This window comes from Parasteatoda tepidariorum, chromosome 1, assembly GCF_982258835.1.
Source record: "Parasteatoda tepidariorum strain Cologne lab strain chromosome 1, Ptep-v5.0, whole genome shotgun sequence".
In the NCBI taxonomy this organism is placed as follows: Eukaryota; Metazoa; Arthropoda; class Arachnida; order Araneae; family Theridiidae; genus Parasteatoda; species Parasteatoda tepidariorum.
The window spans coordinates 45,678,472-45,702,315 of NC_141755.1; the positions used below are offsets into that span (position 1 = coordinate 45,678,472).

Here is a 23,844-nt window from a genome sequence, read left to right on the forward strand (position 1 = left end):
TTGTTATCAAAATAAGCTTACCAGTGATTTCTTGCTGTTAAAAAAATAATATGATTTATTTAAAAATATTATAGTTTTCAAATACCAAGAAATGAGACTCTGAATTTCATTATTTAATTCAATTCACATTTTGATTTATACTTCACACTTAGGTACAATAATGGTTTGCATCCGGTTCCATTTTCAAAAACTTTCAAACTGAAACTTTTTAATGTCATTAAAATTAAATAAAAGTTTTACATTAAAACTACACATCATAAGCAGATAAAAAATGAGAGTTCTGGACCAGCGGAGCCGAGGAGCCGGCTCCGCAATGACGTCATTGCGGAGTCGAGTTGAGTTGTTCGCCTCCTGCTGCTGAGTAGAGTTGAGTTGTTCGCCTCCTGCTTTAGTTTTGGTTTCGGTTTCCAAAATTCCTTACTTCCGGTGGCAACACCTAATTTAGTTTCGGTTTTCAAAAAAAAGTCATTTACCTCCTATTTCTGCCCGCTTGCTTATTTCTGCCCGCTTGCTTATTTCTGCCCACTTGATTATCCGCTTTTAGTTTTGGTTTCGATTTTTAATATTATTTTTCAGTGGTGGCAACACTCCTTAATTTAAATTTCTTATTTAAGGATGGCAGCACCAATTTTTAGTTTCGGTTTTCAAAATATGTAGACGCCGCTCGTGGCTCCATCTAGTGATTAAAATAGCTACTAATTTAAAAAATATGAATATCTTATATTGGTGGCGCCATCTAGTGAATAAAATATTTACTAATTTCGTTCATTTAAAGTAGAAAAAATTTATTTATTATAAATAAATAATATAAATGCATGTATTTAATTCAGGATTCGAACTCACAATCTCTAGGACAAAATGCTTCCATGGGATACTGATTTGTCAGGCACGCTAACCAGTATCCCATGGACGCATACAGATACAAAGAAAACTTATGGTTTTAAGGAAATAAATTTAGACTCGCTGGCGGTTACGGATAAAATTTTAGTTTCATCTTTTTATTGATCTCATAATGACAAGGCACCACTGACTATTTCTGCCCGCTTTACGAACTGACTACTTTGAATTTATACTTTCAGTTTTGATTTTAATATTATTTTATAGTGGTGGCAACACTTTATTTATATTTATAGGATGGCAACGGCTCCGCAATGACACTTCTAAATTGATGACGTAATGTTACTTTCACTTTTACACGTTACAAATCGTGAGATATCCAATTCAAACAAGATTCAACAAGGTTGGTCTTGGTCTATGACGTGATAGTATTGAATTCAGCTCTTTTCACTGACACGTTCGTCACGCGACTGTTTCAAATTTTTCTCATTGGGTATTATTTATTTTACTTTATTAGAATGGTAACTGCATCCGCTACAGTTATACCTTATATGTATTGAATTTATAGTGTAAAAAAATCGTGTTCAAATTTAGCTTAAAAATTGTAATTAAATATTTTTTTCCATTAAACTTTTTAAAGCAACTCTAATATTTTTCAATTTTGAACTCAATACGCTTATTAAATTAATTTATTTAAAAAAAAATATTTAAAAAAAAAAAAAATCTTTCTTTTATCTTATTCTTTTTATTCACACATCTTTTAAATCTTTTCCCTACTCAGAGATAAATACATAATATAACTTGCCAGATCAAATGAGTGATTCAAGACTTTTCAAGCATTCCCCTTTTTATTTCATATCCATTCATATTCTATTGAATTGAATATGGAAGGAATATGAATGGGTGGGAAATGAAGGGGGTGAGTGTTTGAGAAACAGCATGGATGTTCCTTATCTATCAGCTTCTTGGGGGTTCTTTTGTGTAATATGAAGTTACTCCTGCTTAAACTAGAATGAAAACTCATTACTCATATCTCATTCCGGTTTATACTAGTTTGTAACAACTTGTGTGCAGAATCGCTCGTCGTTGTTCATTTGCGTTTAGAGGTGCTTGTTGTATATAGCATGTAGCTGTTTGCTTATGGACTTACTCCTGGATAACTTCGTTTTTTTTATTTTTAAATTTGTATCGTTCTTGTTCTAATATGGAAGTAAAAGAACGTATACAGTGTGAGGATTGTGATGCCACTTTTTCTGCGAGAAAAAATTATTTACGTCATCACAGAGCAAAGCATGAAAATGCTTCGTTTGTTTGCAGTGTTTGTGGACTATCATTTAATAGAAGTGATATTTTGTCAAGACACGTGAAAACACATGAACGTGTACCAAAGCGTAAAATTGTATCAACAACAACGGATAATTCTCGATCGAAGAAAGCGAGACCAATTGGAAATGTTGATAACCCAATGATTTTAGAATCAGCATTTCAAAGTCGTTTAAAGACAATTAGATTGGAAAATCCAGATGGGATATTAGATATCAGAGACTATTTAGAATCAAAACGGAAAGTATTTATTGATTCCGTATCAGAAGCATTGGTTGAAAATCAGTTAAAAGTAAACTGTTTTTTTCTCTGCATTTATGAGAAAGCTTCTGACGGTGGAGTGATTACGGAAGAAAAAGACTTTAAAACTAAAAACACTGTTGTACTCTTAAGTACAGATCTACAGGAACTATATACCAATGTTGTAGACAAACTATTATCTGAAACTACTGATTTCGAATCAAAAGGAAGTGGATGGACACTAAGCGAGATTCTTTATTTAGAAATTCGCATAAACAAATTCAACCCTTTGTACGCTTCCCAATACATAGATTTACCCAGATTTATTAAAAATAAACATGCAATCATAAATGTGAATAATAGAGATAACAAATGCTTTCAATGGGCTGTGCTTTCAGCTTTATATCCTTCAAATGATCACAGTGATCGTACATCATCTTACGAGGCTTTCACTGAAGAATTGAACTTTACGGGTATAGATTTTCCTGTCAAGTTAACAGATGTTAGAAAATTTGAAAAGAACAACAACATATCAATAAATGTGTATGGATTAGATGAAAAAAACAAAGTTTTTCCGCTTTTCATTACCGACGACGAAAAACAAAATCATGTCGATCTCCTTTATTTATCTGAAAGTGGGAATACACACTTCGCATGGATTAAAGACTTATCGAAACTTATCAGCTCACAAATTTCCAAGCACAATGGAAAAACTTTTATTTGCAGGAGATGTTTGCTTCATTTTACTACAGAATCTACACTTCAAAAGCATAAAAAGGACTGTAGCAGTCATGACGCCGTAAGAGTGGAAATGCCAAAAGATCCATATGTATATTTTAAAAACGTTAAAAATCTTTTCGAGGTACCTTTCGTCGGATACGCAGACTTTGAATGTATCACGACGCCTATTGACACTTGCGAGCCAAACAGTGCAAAATCCTTTACAAATGCTTACCAGAAACATCAACCCATCAGTTTTTGCCTATACATTCATTCTTTTGATGGAACTTTTAGAGATCCAATTTTATACAGAGGGATGGATGCCGCTAAAGTCTTTTTTGTTGAAGTACAAAAAATTGCGCATACAGTCCAAAACATCTACAAAAATCCAAAGGCTATGCATGTTCTTACCTCGGAAGAACTTACAAAGTATGAAGCAGCGACAGTGTGTTACATGTGCGGAAACGAATTCACACAAGATAATTATAAGGTAAATATATTTTCATACAGTTTTATTAGTTTATCATCTTCTACTTTTATTTAAATAATTTTTACTATTTCGAGTTATGTTTTAGGAATGTAATTAATGTTATTTAATAGCCTATTATAATTGCAAATAATCATTATAATTTGAAAAAAAACTTTATAATTTGAAATAAACTTTATAATTTAAAATTTACTCAATATAGTTTAAAATATTATAATAACAAATAATTGCTCTAGTTTACTATAACTAATTATAATTTATTCGTGTATGCAAATGAAGCACTTTAAAAAGTGTATGGATTACTACGAAATTATTTTTTTAGAAAAGTTCAAACATGCGCTTATTCTTTTAGTTTAATAATTATATATTTAATTGTAGGTTAGAGACCATTGTCACGTTAGTGGTTTTTATAGAGGTGCAAGCTGTAACAACTGCAATCTAAAGGCCACGACGCCAGACTTTTTACCTATTTTTTTACATAATTTGTCAGGATATGACAGCCACCTTTTCATCACAGAACTAGGTGCAGATGAAGGGGACATTGATGTAATTCCGCAGACAACAGAGAAGTATATCTCATTTTCAAAGAAACTTAAAAATGGTTTCAAAATAAGATTTTTAGATACCTTTAGATTCTTACCTAGCAGCTTGGATACACTTGCAAAGAATTTATGTCCGGATGAATATTACACAATAAGAAATTTCTTTCCTGCAGATAAGGTTGATTTGGTTTTGAGGAAGGGTGTTTACCCTTATGATTACATGAATTGTGTAGAAAAATTTGATGAGACGTCACTCCCCTCAAAAGATGCATTTTTTAACCACTTAGACGAAGTACCAATTTCCGATCAGGATTATGAGCATGCTAAACGCGTGTGGAATACTTTTAATATTAAAACAATGGGTGAATATTCGGATCTATATTTAAAAACTGATGTTCTGTTGTTAACGGATATTTTTCAAAATTTCCGGAAAGTTTGTTTAAAAACATATCACTTAGACCCCTCCTGGTATTTTACTTCCCCTGGTCTCTCTTGGGATGCAATGTTAAAGATGACAGGTGTAAAAATAGAGCTGTTAAAAGATTATGATATGCTTCTTTTTGTTGAGAAAGGAATAAGGGGCGGAATCTCCCAATGCTCCCACAGATATGGAAAAGCAAATAATCCCTATATACTCGATTATGATGCAAACTTACCAACAAATTACTTGTTATATTTGGACGCAAATAATCTCTACGGGTGGGCTATGTCCCAAAGCTTGCCTTTAAGTGATTTTAAATGGATAAATCCTGCTGATATTGATGTAAGAGAAATTTCAGATGAAAGTCCTTTAGGATACATTCTCGAGGTGGATCTGATTTATCCTCAAAACTTACACGATGATCATTCAGATCTTCCACTGGCACCTGAAAGTAGGGTTCCTCCTGGATGTAGAGAAAGACGACTTATCACCACACTATTTGATAAAAATAATTATGTCATGCACTACAGAAATTTAAAACAATGTTTAGCCTTAGGAATGAAACTAAAAAAAGTTCATAGAGTATTAGAATTTAAACAAGCCCCCTGGTTAAAAACTTATATAGACCTAAACACACATGAAAGATCCACAGCTAAGAGCGAATTCCAAAGAAATTTCTACAAGTTAATGAATAACTCTATTTTTGGTAAAACTATGGAAAATATAAGAAATCGTGTTAATGTTAAACTATGCAATAATGGAAGAAAGGCGGAAAAACTTATCGCGAAGCCAAACTTTGAGGATCGAACAATATTTGGTGAAAACCTTGCAGCTTTTCATATGCGAAAAACGCATTTAGAATTCAATAAACCGATGGTAATCGGTATGTGTATAATGGAAATTTCCAAAACATTAATGTATAGTTTCCATTACAACGAAATGAAACCAAAATATCATGATCGAATTAAATTATTGTACATAGACACGGATAGTTTTATATACGACATAAAAACCTCTAATGTTTATTTTGATATGAAAGATAGTGTTCATCTATATGACACTTCTGATTATTCTCCAGATAATGAGTATGGAATGCCATTAATGAATAAAAAAATGTTAGGAAAGATGAAAGACGAATGTAAAGGTAGGATAATGACTAATTTTATAGGTCTTCGATCAAAAATGTATACATTTCGTATAGGATCTAAAGAAACTAAGAAACTGAAAGGAGTGAAAAAATCCGCCATTAAAAACAAAATAACGTACGAGGATTATGAAAAGTGTCTTTTTGAAGACAGAAACCTTTTTACTTCTATGAATTTAATTCGATCGAAGAAACATGACATATTCTCGGTAACAACTAATAAACTAGCCTTATCCTCACGTGATGAAAAGCGTGTTATTTTGAATAATAAAATAAACACCCTTCCTCACGGACATTATTCTTTGCAAGAATAATTACTATTCATGTAAATGATACTTTTCTTTTTGAAATTATGTATAGCATATTAATCCATGAAGAATGTTATGTTTTAAATGTAAAATTGATTCAATAACAATCATGATTTAGTGTAGAAAGGAATTTTTTTGTATATTCAACAATAAAATTTGTTAAATTTGATTAATTGTTGAATGTTGTTGTAAAATTTGATTAATGGTTAACATGATATTGCTTTCAATAATTTAATTGGAAAAAAAATTCTGAAATAAGTAGCAGACTTATTTTTAAAATAAAGTTATAATATGTTTTATGGATATCACAAACAATTACACTATTTAAATTCAATTTATTTGTTACTTTCCTTCTTTTTAAAAAAAAAGAAAAAAGAAATGGAGTTTATTTATTTAAGACCGCCCTTCACGATGATCGTAGGTGGTCCAACAGGGTGTGGAAAAACAGAATTTGTTAAAAAAATAATTAATTATAAAATGATTGATCCTGTTCCTAAAAATGTAATTTGGTGTTATGGTGTATTTCAAAAACTTTATACAGAAATGCCTGGTGTTACATTTTATGAAGGAATTCCTTCTAATATTCATACACTAAATGATGCTTTAATTGTAGTAGATGATTTAATGAGTGAATTAGGAAGCGATTCAAGATTAACTAAAATGTTTACAAAGGGATCACATCACCAAAACCTTTCAATTATATTCATTGTTCAAAACATTTTTCATAAAGGGAAAGAAATGAGGGAAATCTCTTTAAATTCACACTACTTAGTACTGTTTAAAAATCCTAGAGATCGATCGCAAGTAGCTCATTTAGGGAGACAATTATATCCGTCAAAATCAAAATTTTTTCAAGAAAGCTTTGAGGATGCAACATCTAAACCATACTCCTATTTATTAATAGATTTAAAAAGTGATACAGATGACTCCTTACGCATGCGTACAGGACTGTTTCCTGGAGATACTTATTATATATACCAGCCCCGATAACTTTATTAAAGCAAACGATTTTGTGAAAGTAACATGTCTGCTGTCGTTATAGATTTCGAGGGGTTTCAATTACCTTCAGGGGGCTATATCGTGAAAGAATTAGCATTTCATTCGGTTAACAATAATAAAATGACGGGTATACTTACTTTTCAGCCACCGCATTCTTTTGAAAAGTTATTACCTCATCAGAAATTTCAGTACAAATGGGTGACGAGAAACATTCACGGCATAGAATGGGGAGAAGGAGAATTGCCTTACAATAAACTATATTCCATTTTAAATTTTTTATCCAATTTGTTTCCATTTATATACGTTAAAGGACTTGAGAAAAAGAATTTTATAGAATTTTTAATCGGTAGATTTTGTAAAAATTTAGAAGATATTGGATGTCCGAAAATTGATCAATTAAGTATAAATTCAGACTCGTGTTCTCTTCACACTTCTAATTTTAAAAGGTGCGCATTCACTAAAGTGAAAGCGTTTGTAAGGTTTTTAGAGGATGATAAATAGTCTCGAATAATAATTACATCATTCATTTGATTACAAGATGTCAGTGTGTACTGAACAAACTTTACAGCTCTTAAAATTAATTTCTAAAACTAAAAATTCAAAGTCTCTTTTGAAAAAGTGTTCAAAAAGTGAGATAAGAACTTTGTGTGAGTGTGTATTAAACGTGTTGTGTGGAAACATTGCCTTAACAAAAACTCAAAAAAGTCGATTATACCCTTTTAAAGAAAGCTTGCGAAAACTTTCAAACAAGAAAATACCCCTATATAAGAAAAAGAAAATTATTATTCAAAGGGGGGAAGGATTTTTGTCTATTTTATTACCAGCTGCCATATCAGTTATTAGTTCTTTAATTCATGGAGCACAGTAGGAAATTTGTATTAGTTCCAGAAGACAGGGTTCAAGTTCAAGAACTCTTATCAGAATTGGATCAACAAATGAAAAATATTCTACAGAACAAGGATTTAGCAGATCACGAGAAAGCAGCTTTGTATTTACAAATATTGCAAAAGTATGCGCATTTTTCAATTTCGAAACCGAATAAACCAGAACCTCAAACGAATGAGCAGGAAATTCCAAATAAAGAGGATCCTGTAATTGCGTCTGCGGAAGAGGACTCCTCAAATATCAAGAAAGAAACTGAGGACTTGGAGGAAAAAATTCTAACTGTAGTTCCACCTCGATTTCGAGAAAAAGCTAAAGATTTATATGAATTTTTAAAGAGTAATGAATCTCTCCTTTGGAACAATAAAGGTGAAATCATTCATGAAGATAAAGTAGTTCCAGGAAGTAATATAGTAAATCTTATAAATGACTTTTTACGAAATAGAAAATCAGCTCCAGTGGGGAGGAATGTATTTTTAAAAACTTTAAATGATGTTCAATTACCGACACATTTAGACGTTAATAAAAAATTGCATAGTAAAAATAAAATTGTCAAGAAACCTGTAATGTATGCTCGCAGAAATGCCTGGTTGAAACTTTAGAAAATAAAATAAATATTTATTGATTTAAACATTTTGTCTTTATCATCATCTTCAAAGTTTTCTTTTCAGATAAAAATTTTATATTTAGAAAAAATATCTTAAGTGAAATGTAAAAATATTAAAAAAATAATAGCTATAGATTTTCGTTTAAACAAATTCCTTTCAAGAAACTTTTTTCTTAGGTATAATATCCTTTCTAATTTTTTTTCCTTTGTATATGAAAGTTTTTAATATAAATATTATTTTTATTGAATATAATTTCTTAAGTAATCATTTTCAAATTTTTCTTAAGCATAAATTTTTTCGAAAATAGTTTTTTTTTCTATATATATAAAGATATATATAATTTGAAAATAATAATTTTAAAATACAAATGAAAATGTTAGACTTTCTTCTTTTTTTTTAAAGTAAGGAAATAAAGATGAAACAATAGGAAAACATACACAATTTTTAAATTTTATAATTTTTTTATTTTTATTTTCTAAACACAAATCTTACACCGTATCTTTTCTTTACAAATTGATACACTCGAAAATCATTTATATACGATTGATTTAAAATATGAAACATAGAATAGCCTTGACAGCGTTTAAGTAGAAAATAAATACAATATTGACCACACACATTTGAAGTCAGTGATTGATATATTTTAGAATTCCATTGTACAGCTGAGTAAGGAGATGTATTCATGCCGTAAAAGCTGGGTGGTCTGCCATAGGAGTCATACAATTCTAACTCGTTCTTCTCATTGATAAATATACCCAACCAGTGAGTTCCAGGTTGTGAGGATTCATCAGAGTTCATTATCGCACACGAATTTTCTTGTAAAATCGGTAGGGTGTCGATAGAATACACCCCTCGAAAATAAGGGGATGTCATCTTTTCTTTAGATAAAATATGAAACATCTGCAATCCATCCATTCTTTAGTTTCCGAAATCGTACAAAATATTTCTAGACTTGTTTACTTCAATTAAGTTTTCAAACTCAGCAAAAATGATAACACATACTGTATGTTCTAATGATTGACTGAATTTTAGTTCTAATCGTAAATTACTATGCTTTATTAAGTTTAAATGTTCTCCTGAACATAAATCCGGTGAAAGATTAAATCCGAACAATGTATTAGAGTTCTTATATTCTTCTCTGGAAATAAATATTCCTCTGTCTTGGCCCATTCGATCTGTTCCAACAAATAGAGTTTGATAGGCACGTATATATTGATTTTGAGAAAAATCAAGTTCCAAAGGATTGTGTGGTACGGGTTGTCCATCCACATACACTCCGATAAAATTTAAATTAAAATGTTTAAATTCGTAGGGAGATTTTGAAAATGTTCCATGAAAAGCATCATTTTCTACACATCCTACAATAATTTTTTTAGGCATTTGTCCAGAAAATATGTTATCTTGAATGAAAGACATGCTCCCTTTAGGAATCGAATACACTTTGCACAGAACTCTATTAATAGGATATTTTGCACTCGTTTTCTCCAATGCTTTAGCATGACCAAGAATAACTCCGGGATTCACGCGAACTTTTCGAATGAATAAAGAAACATGATCCAACACAACTTTAAAACCTTTGGATCCTTGTAAACAAAATTCAGGCTTGCTTCGTATTAATTTTATTTTCAAATCCACTAAATTAAGTAAGAGACGATCTTGATAAAATAAATCCGAATGAATACAGCCAATCATTTCTACTGCAGCACTTTCTTTAAAAAATTCAGTTCTTTTCTTGAGTCCATCTTCATTATCTTTGTAAAATAATTCAGCTGTTAATTGAGAAGTTTTGCTATCATATCCATGGTTTAAGAGAGTCTCAATATACGCTCGATAAGGGTAAGTATTATTTGAATTAGAAACCACGCGATCATTTAAGGATACATCTACTTGAGAAAATAAAGAATGTAGAAATAAATTCACAGGTCCTATAGTATCATTTGTAGTAATAGATGTATTGTCAACTTTTACTATTTTCGCTTTCACATATAGTTGTGTTTGACTGAGATCTATATAGTCTTCTCCACTTCCAGAAATGTGAAACTCTACAGGTGCGTTATCGAAAACGTTAGAAAGTGGATGAAATTGTATCCACTGCCCATCTTGAATAACTGTTTGAGTTCCGGGTAAATTAAAAAGTTCCAATTCAGACTTCACGCATTCGGGGGAATCTTTCAATAGAAATGTCATTATTACGGGTCGAATATATCGCGTCCACTCACTTTACGTGCTTTGGAAGAAATGAATCTCTTCTGTTTCTTACGCTTTCTTTTATATCCTCCTTTCCCTACCATTGATTGTACTTTATCGAGGGCTTTTTGCGTTAAATTCTTTCCGCTTTCTTTACTTCTTGTTTTTAGTGCTTCTTTAAAATTTTCTCCTGACAATACATCTGACGCGACACGACTGCCTGTTATTAATGCTTCTTTTGCAACAGTTTTACCACCTTTTACTAAAAAAGGTAATGCTGCTCTAAATAATCGACGAAATATCCCTCCGATTCCATAACCCTTCTGGAAATTAACACCTTTATAATAAGCTAATCCTGAGCCAATTTGACCCGCATAATGGTCTTCAAACTTTTTAGTGCAGCAAACATATGGTGCATTCATCTTGATGGTTATATCATTAAATGAGGATACAATAATTATGGTATACTATTTATAGTATTTGCCTCAGACGAAAATGTAGTACTAGGATCACTTTACCTCTTTCAAAGGGCACGAAATCACCTGAATTGAGTCTCAGTTCAACTTGTATAGTTTGGAATGAATGCCTCATTAACGGTAAGTATTGTGGTCTATCGTAATACTGACTAATCGTTTCCCCGTCTTCTCCTTTGATTCGAACGATTCGTAGTAAAGGGGCTTGTATATCGCCTACAATTTGTGGTGAAATTAAATCTGAGTAGACGTAAAACACGGAAAAGTTAGACAATGCATCAGCAGCAAACTCACTTTTCATGTTACCCGTTATGATTGTATCACGTTGGAATCCTAGCAATTCACCTAACTTTTCTAAATGAAGACTGCAACCCTCAACTGCATTAATTTTTACTCGTTTTGTAGCTTTATTGAAATGTAATGTAAACCGACTAGGATTTTTTGGTAAAGTAAGTTGTATAGCTGATACAATATCGAACATTGATTCATAACAACCCACATCAATTGTTTTCCTAACAGTCGATGTGATATTGCCATTACTTATTTTGTATAGAAAATAATTATTAGTTTCATTAACGTTATACCATGAATGAGGATATATGATTTCAGACAAACCGACTTCCCATTGTCCATTTAAATCAACCGGTACGGGTAATTGAGTCTTAAAATGAGATAATTTGTTTTCAGGAAAGAATCGCATAGAACTATCAGAAGGTAATGTTACATAGAACGACATTTTTGAAAATGAATCTGTAATAAACAAGATCTCCTATTTATACTTTTTGAATATCAGCTACCCAAGCATTAAACTTTTCTGGATAACCCAAAAATTTAACAAAATATTCAGTTACTCCTTGTCTCTTTCTTTTTTTAAGCACTTTTTCTACAGGATAGAAACCTGAATCTACAACTTTTTGTAATTCTGCTTCGTAGAAGGTACCTTTAATTTCTTCACCATCTAAATCTTTTAATTTATAAACGACTGGAATTCTTTTCACTGTTTCATGAATTTTAAAAAGTTCTCTGCTCCAATTTTGTTCATACCCCTTTTCGAAGTGAAGTTTTTGCTTACTTATGCGCACAACATCGCCTATTTTGAATTTAGTCACTTTAGGTTTCTCGTTTCTTAGGACACCGTATAAATTATATAATACCTCTCTCTTATTGTATTTATTTACAGAAGCGGGTTCCATCTTAATCGAACTGTGATAAGAATTATTATAACTGTATATTAATTTATCTATGACATCAATATAATTTTTAGTGTTCAACTCTGTGAAATACTTCCACATCTTAGTTTTTAATGTGCGGTTAAATCTCTCAACTACGCTAGATTTAGTTTCATTATTTGTAGAAAAATATTTTACATTCTCCCTTTTCAAATAATTCTGAACTATTTTATTCGTAAATTCCGTACCAGCATCTGTTTGTAACACTTTAGGTTTTCTTTCTTCAAATATAATTTCTATAGCAGACTTAACATTTTTTCCAGACTTATCTTTTAAGGGTATTGCCCATGCAAACTTTGAAAAGATATCTATGCATGTTAACAAATACTTATAACCTTTATTGAATTGAGACAAGGATTGCATATCAGCTAAATCAGCTTGAAACTGATGATCAATATCACTTACTAATACTCGATTCCGTTTAAATTTACGTTTAACCGGTTTATGAAGTGTATAAGAATCTTTATGCATTAACCATTGTTTAACATCTTTTCTATCATATTTACCTTTTATAGCACGATGTATTGATTCTACACCCCCAAAGCTATTTGGAGTTTCAGGATTTTTATAAAATCTAGCTAAATTTTGATTCATTGTCACTGTTAACCAAGACTTTGCGGAATATGATATAAGAAAATGTAGAATGTGCAATAAAAATAAATCGCACCAGGAATAGAAATATAAAGCAATATTAATAATAATTAAAAAAATGGTAAGTAAAATTAAATATTGACAGTATCAAATAGAGTGAATAAAAAAAGCAGTATAATAGAAACATAATAACATTTATTAAATTTAAAAACTTACTCAAAAATTTCACAAGAACAGAAATCATTTTTAGCTTTTAGTAACAGTTGATCCAAATGGATCTCGTTCAAATAATGTTCATTCATAAAGTTCATTAAAGGAACATTTTCAGGATAAAGCTGCTTCTCCTGTAGTTCCTTTTTAAAATCGTGAGCAATACTATATACATTTAAATACATACATGATTCATTAAAGTCAGATATCGAAACAACGTCTTGAGAATCCAGTAATTCATCAGCTATGATAGGAGGACTTAAGCCCTTTTTTTGTCCTATATGACGATAAAGTACTTGTTTTAGACACTGATTCATAAGATATTCAGCTTCACTGTAGCGGTTGCTTTCAGGCTTCTCTTCACTTATAGCACTCTTGTTGCACATTTTAAAAGTTTCTTTAAAGTCTCGGCACTTATACTTCACAGTAATGAAGCTTGTATTCACTTCATCACGAATTTTTCGTATTTGAGACCACTGAGCAAAGGTTATGTCTGTAGGAAATTTGTAAACTCGACCGCTTCTACACGTGTATTCGTGAGTGAGGGTGTAATTTCCACTATCACTCATGAGTAAATAAAAGTCTCTCACTCCATGAGGACTAACAGCTTCTAACTGTAGATTTATTTCTACTATATCAAAAATAGATGTTGGAGGTTCATGTGCGAAACACACATTATATTGTTCCGGCTGTAATGTTATTCCATCTGCTGAAGGATAATACATATCTCCATGTTTGTTATATCTCCGTATATGTATGCTGATCTTTGATTTGTATTCACTAACAGTCAGAAAGAAATTGTCTCCCAGAGGATACACATGGTCAGGAAAACATCCATCTTTGAATATTCCTTTTCTTGTTACACCCTAATAAACAATAAAAATAAAGTTTTGAGTCATCACACTAATAACAGAAATCAAAGCATCGAAGATATCAAATGTAATGGAGCATGTGATAGTACAAGTACAGTAAATATATTTGGATTTTATTATGTGACTGTGCAGATTAAAATAAAGCTTTGAACTTATTTAGATAATTAATTTTAAAAAAGCACATGTTATGATTTTTTTAAAGTTATGAAATTATTTTAAACTATACTAATTATAGCTAAGCGTTATGAAGCAAACTATCAGTAAGTAATAGAAAAGTTATGATCGTTAAAACATTTTATTTAAAGAAACCTTATTGCTAATAATAAATATCATTTACAAGTATTTCTTTTTTTTTTTTTTTAAGAATAGAATTTTAAAATATCGAAATAAGTACTTACTTGAGTTTCAGCATATTTTCTCTTTAAAGATATATTTCCGTCCATAATGAGGAAAAATATGCAATGTTAAAATTGCTATAAAAAAAGTTTAAACAATTATTTCAAACAAAATGAACATTCAACAAAGTATGGTGGAATAAAACCCACAGCACTAAAATGAGAATAAGAGTGAAATATGAATACACGACTGAAATTAAAGACTTTGCTATGCTCACCGTTGCCAAATTCAAAAAAGTAATACTCCAACAACCAATGGGAAAATTTGAAACAGTCACGTGACGAACGTGTCAGTGAAAAGAACTGAATTCAATACTATCACGTCATAGACCAAGACCAACCTTGTTGAATCTTGTTTGAATTGGATATCTCACGATTTGTAACGTGTAAAAGTGAAAGTAACATTACGTCATCAATTTAGAAGTGTCATTGCGGAGCCGTTGCCATCCTATAAATATAAATAAAGTGTTGCCACCACTATAAAATAATATTAAAATCAAAACTGAAAGTATAAATTCAAAGTAGTCAGTTCGTAAAGCGGGCAGAAATAGTCAGTGGTGCCTTGTCATTATGAGATCAATAAAAAGATGAAACTAAAATTTTATCCGTAACCGCCAGCGAGTCTAAATTTATTTCCTTAAAACCATAAGTTTTCTTTGTATCTGTATGCGTCCATGGGATACTGGTTAGCGTGCCTGACAAATCAGTATCCCATGGAAGCATTTTGTCCTAGAGATTGTGAGTTCGAATCCTGAATTAAATACATGCATTTATATTATTTATTTATAATAAATAAATTTTTTCTACTTTAAATGAACGAAATTAGTAAATATTTTATTCACTAGATGGCGCCACCAATATAAGATATTCATATTTTTTAAATTAGTAGCTATTTTAATCACTAGATGGAGCCACGAGCGGCGTCTACATATTTTGAAAACCGAAACTAAAAATTGGTGCTGCCATCCTTAAATAAGAAATTTAAATTAAGGAGTGTTGCCACCACTGAAAAATAATATTAAAAATCGAAACCAAAACTAAAAGCGGATAATCAAGTGGGCAGAAATAAGCAAGCGGGCAGAAATAAGCAAGCGGGCAGAAATAGGAGGTAAATGACTTTTTTTTGAAAACCGAAACTAAATTAGGTGTTGCCACCGGAAGTAAGGAATTTTGGAAACCGAAACCAAAACTAAAGCAGGAGGCGAACAACTCAACTCTACTCAGCAGCAGGAGGCGAACAACTCAACTCGACTCCGCAATGACGTCATTGCGGAGCCGGCTCCTCGGCTCCGCTGGTCCAGAACTCTCATTTTTTATCTGCTATCATACCATCTAATTGAGAAAAATTTTACAAACTGAACAAGTAAACTACCACTAATTTAAAACACAAAAATAATTACAATCAATAAGCTGTCTTGCATTTGAAATGCAAAAATAATAGAATCTGAACATTGCCTTTTTAAATGCAATATCAATAGAGTCTGAACTCTGTCTTTTATTTAAAATGCTTAAACAATGCATATGGTTGTTTTTTCTGTTCTGCTCAGCTCATATAATTACATTCAATTTCTCATCTATGGCACCAAATTGTTTTTTACTTAAATTAAAAGAAAATTTCATAAAAAAAGTTTAAATTTTATGAATTATATTTACGATTCATATCTATTTTTGCAAATCTCTTTTGAAAATGCATCATATTCCATGAGGGGAAAAAATACATTTTAAATATAATAATAACATTCGAAACAAAAAGCATGTGCATCCTTTCATATCTTTAAAAATATTTTTAAATAGATAATTGAAGTTATTGACTCACCTTTATCAGCAAAAAATGCTGAGCGTTAAAATAAATTGTTGATTTCAACCATACTATCTTTTAAAATGTCAGCATTATTTTAATGGAATTAATATTTATCTTCAAAAATGATAGATTCGTAAAGATACTATACGATAATCGAAATTATTTTTCAGTTACAAATATTTTCTGTGTTTCTGAGAATATATGCTATTCTAATTTATAAATAATGTTTCATATTTTCTGAATAAGTAACTTAAAAGGTCTAGTTTTTTCGCGAAAGAAATTTCTTTGTAAAACAAATTTTATCATCGTCAAAAAAAATTACACTTTTTCTTCGAAAAAATTAGTACTCAATTTTACTCATACAATTAGTACTCATTAGTACTAGAAAGTTTTGCTACGCTCTTATAAATGATACCTGTAAACTCCCCCCCCCCTCTCCTCTGAACGCTTACTCCTCTTGTGAGAGATATGTAGGTGATTTAAGGAAGAAAATTAAGTTTCTAGAAGAACTAAAAATGAGACATCGTTTTCGATGTATTTTTTTCATGCTTAAATTAATAAAATCTCATCTGAGACGAGCAAACTATTAGTTTAAAAGTTATAAGGGTTTCGTATACAGAAAAATTCAATTTTGCAATTCTACCTATGCACGCACCTGACATTGTTATGTAAACAAGTGAGACATTGCTTGCTTTGCATTTTTATAATAACTTGTGTTTTTTTATGCTAAAATGAAAGTGATGATACACAAGCCAATGGAGCGAATTGTTCACAATTTGGAAGGGTTTTAATTTATTAAAAATACTTCTTCTGACATGTGATTTTACATGTCAAGGGAATCTAAGGAAATTCGAGCATATAAAGTGAATTGTTCATGCAATTAAGTATGAAAAGGTACAAGAGAAGCAATGTCTCAATTGCCTGTCCAGAGCACATTCAATTCTCTCCCTTAAATCACCCCCATTTCCCTCAAAAAGAGGGGAAGGTACAGAGGAGAGGAAGAAAGTTTTTATGTATTATTTTTAATGACTCGGAAAAGCTTTCGGCCAAAAAAATATCTTGGTCAGTTTTTCAGCAAAAACATCTCTTTTTTTGCTCTAATTACTGGACTATAGATTTAATTTATTTGAAAAACAGCGTGCAACTGCCGACCCAATTATGAGTTTACGACTATCAATACTTAACTACGTGGCCTTGTAATTTTGAACCCAACTCAGAAAAAAAAGAAAATTCCGGAATTCCGGAATCCATTGGGACAAACTAGCCTTCGTGCCGGATTTTTCGATGGAACTAGCTTGACATTCGCGATACATGGAGAGGAAAGCTACGAAAACCTCTCACGGTTAACCAGCGTCAAAGGAATTATAACACATTGTACGTCTACCATTGAGGATATTTTTACATTAGTACTACGGTCGTTGAGAGCCGGATCCAGAATTCGTATAAACCAGCCATAAATAAAATTTTTATTGCAGAAAATTACTGAAAATTCGTATTAATTAACTAGAGTGGGTAATTTTACAATTTAAAAAAATTAAACAAATTATATTATTATATAAAAACACATTTTTGTAAAAGGAATTGTAAAATTTTTCTTTCAAAAATCATTAACTATTTTAGCCACTGCTTAATACTCGCGAATACATATAAAAATTAGTATATAGGCCTTGGAGATATAAAAATAACGCAATTGCAATTTTTTTTTTTTTTTTTTTTGTAAAATTCATATAAAATATTGTTCAAGCAGTACCACAAAAAATCTTCAAGGAGAATTTTAAAAAAATACAGCCTGTGAGATGTTGAGATGTTAGATGAGAAATAGATTTTTATTTTTTTCAAGTGGGTATGTGTCATTTTTAAAAGAAACATCTACAATGCAGAAGTTCAGCACATGAAGAAAACATTCAACACACAAAGTTTTTGTTTGACAAATTTGAATTGTGCATTTTAGATAACGTAAAATTATTAATATTTATAGTGGGTGGTTTAGTGAATGAGGAATTACCTTAACCATTACCTTTAAGATTTCCAGCATTAATTACATCTCGGACGGAAAGTCCCAGTTTGAACTGGAATAAGCGGAGGTTAATAGTGCAGATAAGCAGTAAATTTTTAATTTTTGATAAGGCCATTTCATTGTGGATGAAACTATATGCCTTTTAGGCAGAATAGCCCTGATGAGCGCAGATAGTAAAAGGCTAATAACTTGAAATTTAGCAGCAAAAGAAGATTCTTCCTGTTTAAAGAAATTCAAAAAATTTTCCCAAGCCTCATCAAACTTTTTGATCGTCCTAAATTCAGGTGAATTTTGGAAATATAAAAGAGCAGCCTGACAAAGGTTTCTTTTCAAAATATGCAATACTGCCGCATCAGTAAACTGATTAAGTGCTACAAGATCTTTAATCTAACCAACACACCACTCAACATTTTGAGAATTACCTAAAATTTAAGGTATACTAAAATTAAATTTATTTGAATTATTAACCCCTGCCACATTTGGCAAATCAATTGGTTCGAGCATGATAACACTTAATTGGTTAAAATTAGAATTTAATGACTAAAATTTACTGTGGATAATAGTTATGTTGTAATTACTACTCATGTATAATCAAAATTTATTTTAAACATTGTAAACAAAAGAGATTTCGAATTCATTGACCATATAAATTATATATAATGAAAAATATTTTCAATATTTTTTCTTTAAGGAATCTACTTGAAACAAATATTGCAAATGAAACTTAAAATAATTGATTACCAAGTAGGTAGTAGTTTACTATTGTATCAAAAAAAATAAAAATAGCATGAATTCTTACTCAAATTAATATAAAATATTGAAATAATTATGATTACAATTACTCAAAAAATCATAAATGTAAATTTTGCCAGAATTTAACCTTAAAATCATCAATTTTAATAACATTTAATTAACAATAAAATTTGTAAATTAAGTAGCTAAATAATTACTTTTCAAATTTAATACAAAGAAAGACATTTTCAAAAACAATCACCCAAAAACAAGTATACAAAATTGGATAAATATAAACAATATGTAATTGAATATTTCAAATTGTTACTATTTATTCTATTATCATCGAAAAATAAAATAAATGCTCAAAAATGTGTTATTTTAAATTAACCAAATTAAAAATCATTACATGAAACCATCTTAAACTTTAAATCAAAATTAAAATACCTAATCTTTTCAAATACAATAAGAGATTAAACAATTTTTTTTTTAAAAATTAGCATATTAAAACAATCATCAATTAAAACAAAGCAATTTCGTATTCAAATATTTCCAGATTAAATTTTGAAACGAAATAATAACTGCATCATGTGTGCCCTAATTGAAACTAAGTTATTGAAAATTAGGTAATTTACCATTTAAAAAAATAGTTCTCTAAATAAATTATACTATTGGAAATATATATTAAGAAATACGTAACAATCACGTTTAGTCAAAAATCACCGTGTACATCTGCCATAACTGTTTGCAAATTAAAGTTAAAACCTTGTTACGTATCTTCTTTTCATAATGTCCCTAAGTATTGTTCACTCAATTCGGATATCTTTCTGTTGCTAGTTTATTTACTTTAAAACGTTTCTGTTCCTTTTCTGCATTTATTTTTCTAAGGAAAATAAGTTGAAAATTATTTTCATAAAAATATATACCCTGCACAAAATAATTTTAATTAAAAAGATTAAAAGATATTATTATAAAATACATTTTTTAAAAATCTTATTATTAATTATTATAAAAAATAACGATTTTCCAAATTAATATTCAGAAAGAGTTTGCGGTAAGTTTCAGTACTATCATCTTTGATAACTACAGTATTTTTGCTCTCCAAATATATTTTGTATTACCTGCATTTTAAAAGTAAGTTAAAAGCAAAATATTAATCGAAATTCATCTTAAATGCCTCAAAACTTTTACATTAAACTGCATTATTAACTATTTTCCATTACATTATTATCTAATCATTTTCTCTATTTTCCTGATCAACTTTGAATTTTAAAAAAAATTTATTACAGCCACGAAATAAATGCATATTAATTTCGTTATTATAAGATAAAACATTATTTTTATCGGTTCACAGTCATTTGTGCATATCTAAAATTAGTTGTATGACTTGATAAGTGCACAATTTAATCATATTTATTTTTAAATGTTTAAAAATCACCTTTGATTGCAATCTTATCTTTGTTTAAAAGAAAAAAAACGCACCCGTAAAAATATTTAAACCTTTGTACCATGATAATATAAGAAAAGTGATTTTATTTTTGGCAACAACAGGATCTTCGTAAATAAAAAAAATAGTAAAAAAGTATTTATAAATTTTCGATGCATGATGAAAGTATTTTTAAACAGCTTAGGATTTTAAGACATGTATGGGTTTTGAAGGGGAAAATGACTGAAGATAAAGAGAATTTGAATTATAAAATTGAAAACAAAGATTATAATTTTTTATAAAGTGGAAAAGTCCTCACTATTAATTTTATACTTTAAAAAAATTTACGAAGCTTTAGTATTTAAATATAATGTCAGAGCCCGCATTATTGCATATCTAGATTATGCAACATTGGTTAAGTCGGGCAAATCAGGTTCACTTTAAAATTTAGATTTAAAAAACACTATGTGTTCGTCATCAGAATTCGATGACTCATCTATCTATCGGAACCTTAGACATAAACATCTTCTTTTTTTCATATTTTAGTGGGTAATTTTCCACTTTCTGTTTCAAATATGTTTTGTTTTCCTAATTCACGTCTGACGAGTTTTAAAAATGAGTTCTTTGAGCGCTTAGTAAAGTATGCTTCTTAGGCAAAGTATGAAATAAACGTTCTGATGAGGTTATTATGTAAATGATGTGCATGTTACTACGAATGATCGAAATCGGTGGTTGTTGACTTTCACCGGTAAATGTTAACAATCACATAGTCGCTTTAGTGAATGTCTGAAATATTTATTACATCCGATTTGATATTAATTTATTCGTGGATATAATTACATTAATTCGATATTTTAATACATACTGACGATAGATTAGAAGAAACATCAGTATTTGGAGCATCGGGCAAATATATACCGGGCAATGATACTTGACCTTAAAAAAATATCAGTATAGGGTATACCGGGCAATAGTTTTTTAAGGTTAAGTGCCATTGCCCGGTATACCCTACACTGATGTTTTTTTAAGGTCAAGAGCCACTGCCCGGTATACCCTACACTGATGTTTTATTAAGGTCACGGGTCTCTGCCCGGTATACCCTACACTGATGTTTTTTAAGGTCAAGTGCCAACTCCCGGTATACATTTGCCCGGTATACCCTACACTGATGTTTTTTAAGGTCAAGTGCCACAGTCCGGTATACATTTGCCCGGTATACCCTACACTGGTGTTTTTTTAAGGTCAAGTGCCATTGCCCGGTATTCATTTTCCTGGTATGTTTCATCAGTATACATCAGTAAAAAGCATCAGTATACCCTACACTGATGTTTTTTAAGGTCAAGGGTCACTGCTCGGTATACATTTGCCCGGTCTACCCTACACTGATGTTTTTTAAGATCAAGTGCCAACTCCCGGTATACATTTGCCCGGTATACCCTACACTGATGTTGTTTAAGGTCAAGTGCCACAGTCCGGTATACATTTGCCCGGTATACCCTACACTGATGTTTTATTAAGGTCACGGGTCTCTGCCCGGTATACCCTACACTGATGTTTTTTAAGGTCAAGGGTCACTGCTCGGTATACATTTGCCCGGTATACCCTACACTGATATTTTTTAAGGTCAAGTATCATTGCCCGGTATTTATTTGCCCGATACTCCAAGCACTTATGTTTCTTCTAATCTATCGTCAGTAAGTATTAAAATATCGAATAAATGTAATTATATCCTCGAATAAATTAATATCAAATCGGATATAATAAATATTTCGAACATTCACCAAAACGACTATGTAATTGTCAACATTCACCGGTGAAAGTCAACAACCACCGATTTCGGTCATTCACAGTAACATGCACATCATTTACATAATAACCTCATCAGAACCTTTTATTTCATACTTTGCCTAAATAGCATCCTGCGTTATATATAATGCCTATGCAATGTGTGAAATATAATCATTTCATACTTTGCCGGCTAGTCTTAGGCATTATATTTTGTGCCGGATTTCATACTTTGCCGGTAACATATATAACATAAAAACGATAATCTAGTTCATACAAAATATGTATTTCAATACAAAATATGTATTTTCTCATGAAAGTAAAAGGGATGCAGAAAAAACCTTTTCTAAATTTATTAAATGTCAGTAAGATGATAATATCTTAAATATTTCTTTAATGCCTGTATTTACCTTAGTTGCTTCTGCTCAATTACCGAAATATTTCCGCAAATTATTGTTGTGAGGAAATTGTTTTTCAATGAATCAGAATTTAAATGAGCATGTATCAAAATGAAATAACTTGCTGAAATAAGCTATTATATTTGATATATATTTTATTATAAACTTGTAAAATAAAGAGGAATAATGTAATAAATCTAAACTCTTGTTGGAGCATTGAATTTTTTCAGTCTTCATTTTAGAAATACTGAATTTGCTTGAGATACTGAGAAGCACCCACTAATCTAGGAGGCTTTGGGCATACCCTCATCGGTCTTAATTTTAGTGGGTGCTTCTCAGTATCTCAAGCAAATTCAGTATTTCTAAAATGAAGACTGAAAAAATTCAATGCTCCAACAAGAGTTTAGATTTATTACATTATTCCTCTTTATTTTACAAGTTTATAATAAAATATATATCAAATATAATAGCTTATTTCAGCAAGTTATTTCATTTTGATACATGCTCATTTAAATTCTGATTCATTGAAAAACAATTTCCTCACAACAATAATTTGCGGAAATATTTCGGTAATTGAGCAGAAGCAACTAAGGTAAATACAGGCATTAAAGAAATATTTAAGATATTATCATCTTACTGACATTTAATAAATTTAGAAAAGGTTTTTTCTGCATCCCTTTTACTTTCATGAGAAAATACATATTTTGTATTGAAATACATATTTTGTATGAACTAGATTATCGTTTTTATGTTATATATGTTACCGGCAAAGTATGAAATCCGGCACAAAATATAATGCCTAAGACTAGCCGGCAAAGTATGAAATGATTATATTTCACACATTGCATAGGCATTATATATAACGCAGGATGCTATTTAGGCAAAGTATGAAATAAAAGGTTCTGATGAGGTTATTATGTAAATGATGTGCATGTTACTGTGAATGACCGAAATCGGTGGTTGTTGACTTTCACCGGTGAATGTTGACAATCACATAGTCGTTTTGGTGAATGTTCGAAATATTTATTATATCCGATTTGATATTAATTTATTCGAGGATATAATTACATTTATTCGATATTTTAATACTTACTGACGATAGATTAGAAGAAACATAAGTGCTTGGAGTATCGGGCAAATAAATACCGGGCAATGATACTTGACCTTAAAAAATATCAGTGTAGGGTATACCGGGCAAATGTATACCGAGCAGTGAC

At 30.5% G+C, this 23,844-nt stretch overlaps 4 protein-coding genes across 6 annotated transcripts in view; 2 read left to right on the forward strand and 2 right to left on the reverse strand.

Annotated features, from left to right (window-relative positions):
- LOC107450189 (glutathione S-transferase 1) overlaps nt 1-23,844 on the forward strand; it is a 120,001-nt gene that overhangs the window by 41,029 nt on the left and 55,128 nt on the right. The gene's annotated exons all lie outside the window — the stretch shown is intronic.
- LOC107436112 (uncharacterized) lies at nt 1,720-6,145 on the forward strand. Its single transcript, XM_016047688.4, has 2 exons — nt 1,720-3,610; nt 3,986-6,145. The coding sequence occupies exons 1-2, from the start codon at nt 2,042-2,044 to the stop codon at nt 6,026-6,028; spliced, it is 3,612 nt and encodes a 1,203-aa protein (XP_015903174.3). The 5' UTR covers nt 1,720-2,041; the 3' UTR covers nt 6,029-6,145.
- Nucleotides 9,430-10,203, reverse strand: LOC147816431 (uncharacterized protein F54H12.2-like). The gene has a single exon (XM_087154923.1). It carries the CDS (start codon nt 10,201-10,203, stop codon nt 9,430-9,432), a length of 774 nt encoding a protein of 257 aa, XP_087011049.1.
- LOC147816432 (uncharacterized) lies at nt 13,169-15,709 on the reverse strand. Of its 2 annotated transcripts, XM_087162570.1 has the most exons (3): nt 14,687-15,709; nt 14,472-14,546; nt 13,169-14,067 (listed from the first exon to the last, which is right to left on the reverse strand). In XM_087162570.1, the coding sequence occupies exons 2-3, from the start codon at nt 14,514-14,516 to the stop codon at nt 13,204-13,206; spliced, it is 909 nt and encodes a 302-aa protein (XP_087018696.1). In that variant the 5' UTR covers nt 14,517-14,546; nt 14,687-15,709; the 3' UTR covers nt 13,169-13,203. The 2 variants fall into 2 exon arrangements, with proteins under 2 accessions (XP_087018696.1, XP_087018695.1); XM_087162569.1 differs by having other exon boundaries at nt 14,472-15,709.

Bases quoted from the DNA above. Each gene is read 5' to 3' on its own strand.
- LOC107436112 (XM_016047688.4), top strand. From the start codon at position 2,042: ATGGAAGTAAAAGAACGTATACAGTGTGAGGATTGTGATGCCACTTTT. The intron at 3,611-3,985 runs GTAAATATATTT...ATTTAATTGTAG, and splicing joins TCACACAAGATAATTATAAG to GTTAGAGACCATTGTCACGT.
- LOC147816431 (XM_087154923.1), bottom strand. From the start codon at position 10,203: ATGATTGGCTGTATTCATTCGGATTTATTTTATCAAGATCGTCTCTTA.
- LOC147816432 (XM_087162570.1), bottom strand. From the start codon at position 14,516: ATGGACGGAAATATATCTTTAAAGAGAAAATATGCTGAAACTCAA. The intron at 14,068-14,471 runs GTAAGTACTTAT...ATTGTTTATTAG, and splicing joins GAAAATATGCTGAAACTCAA to GGTGTAACAAGAAAAGGAAT.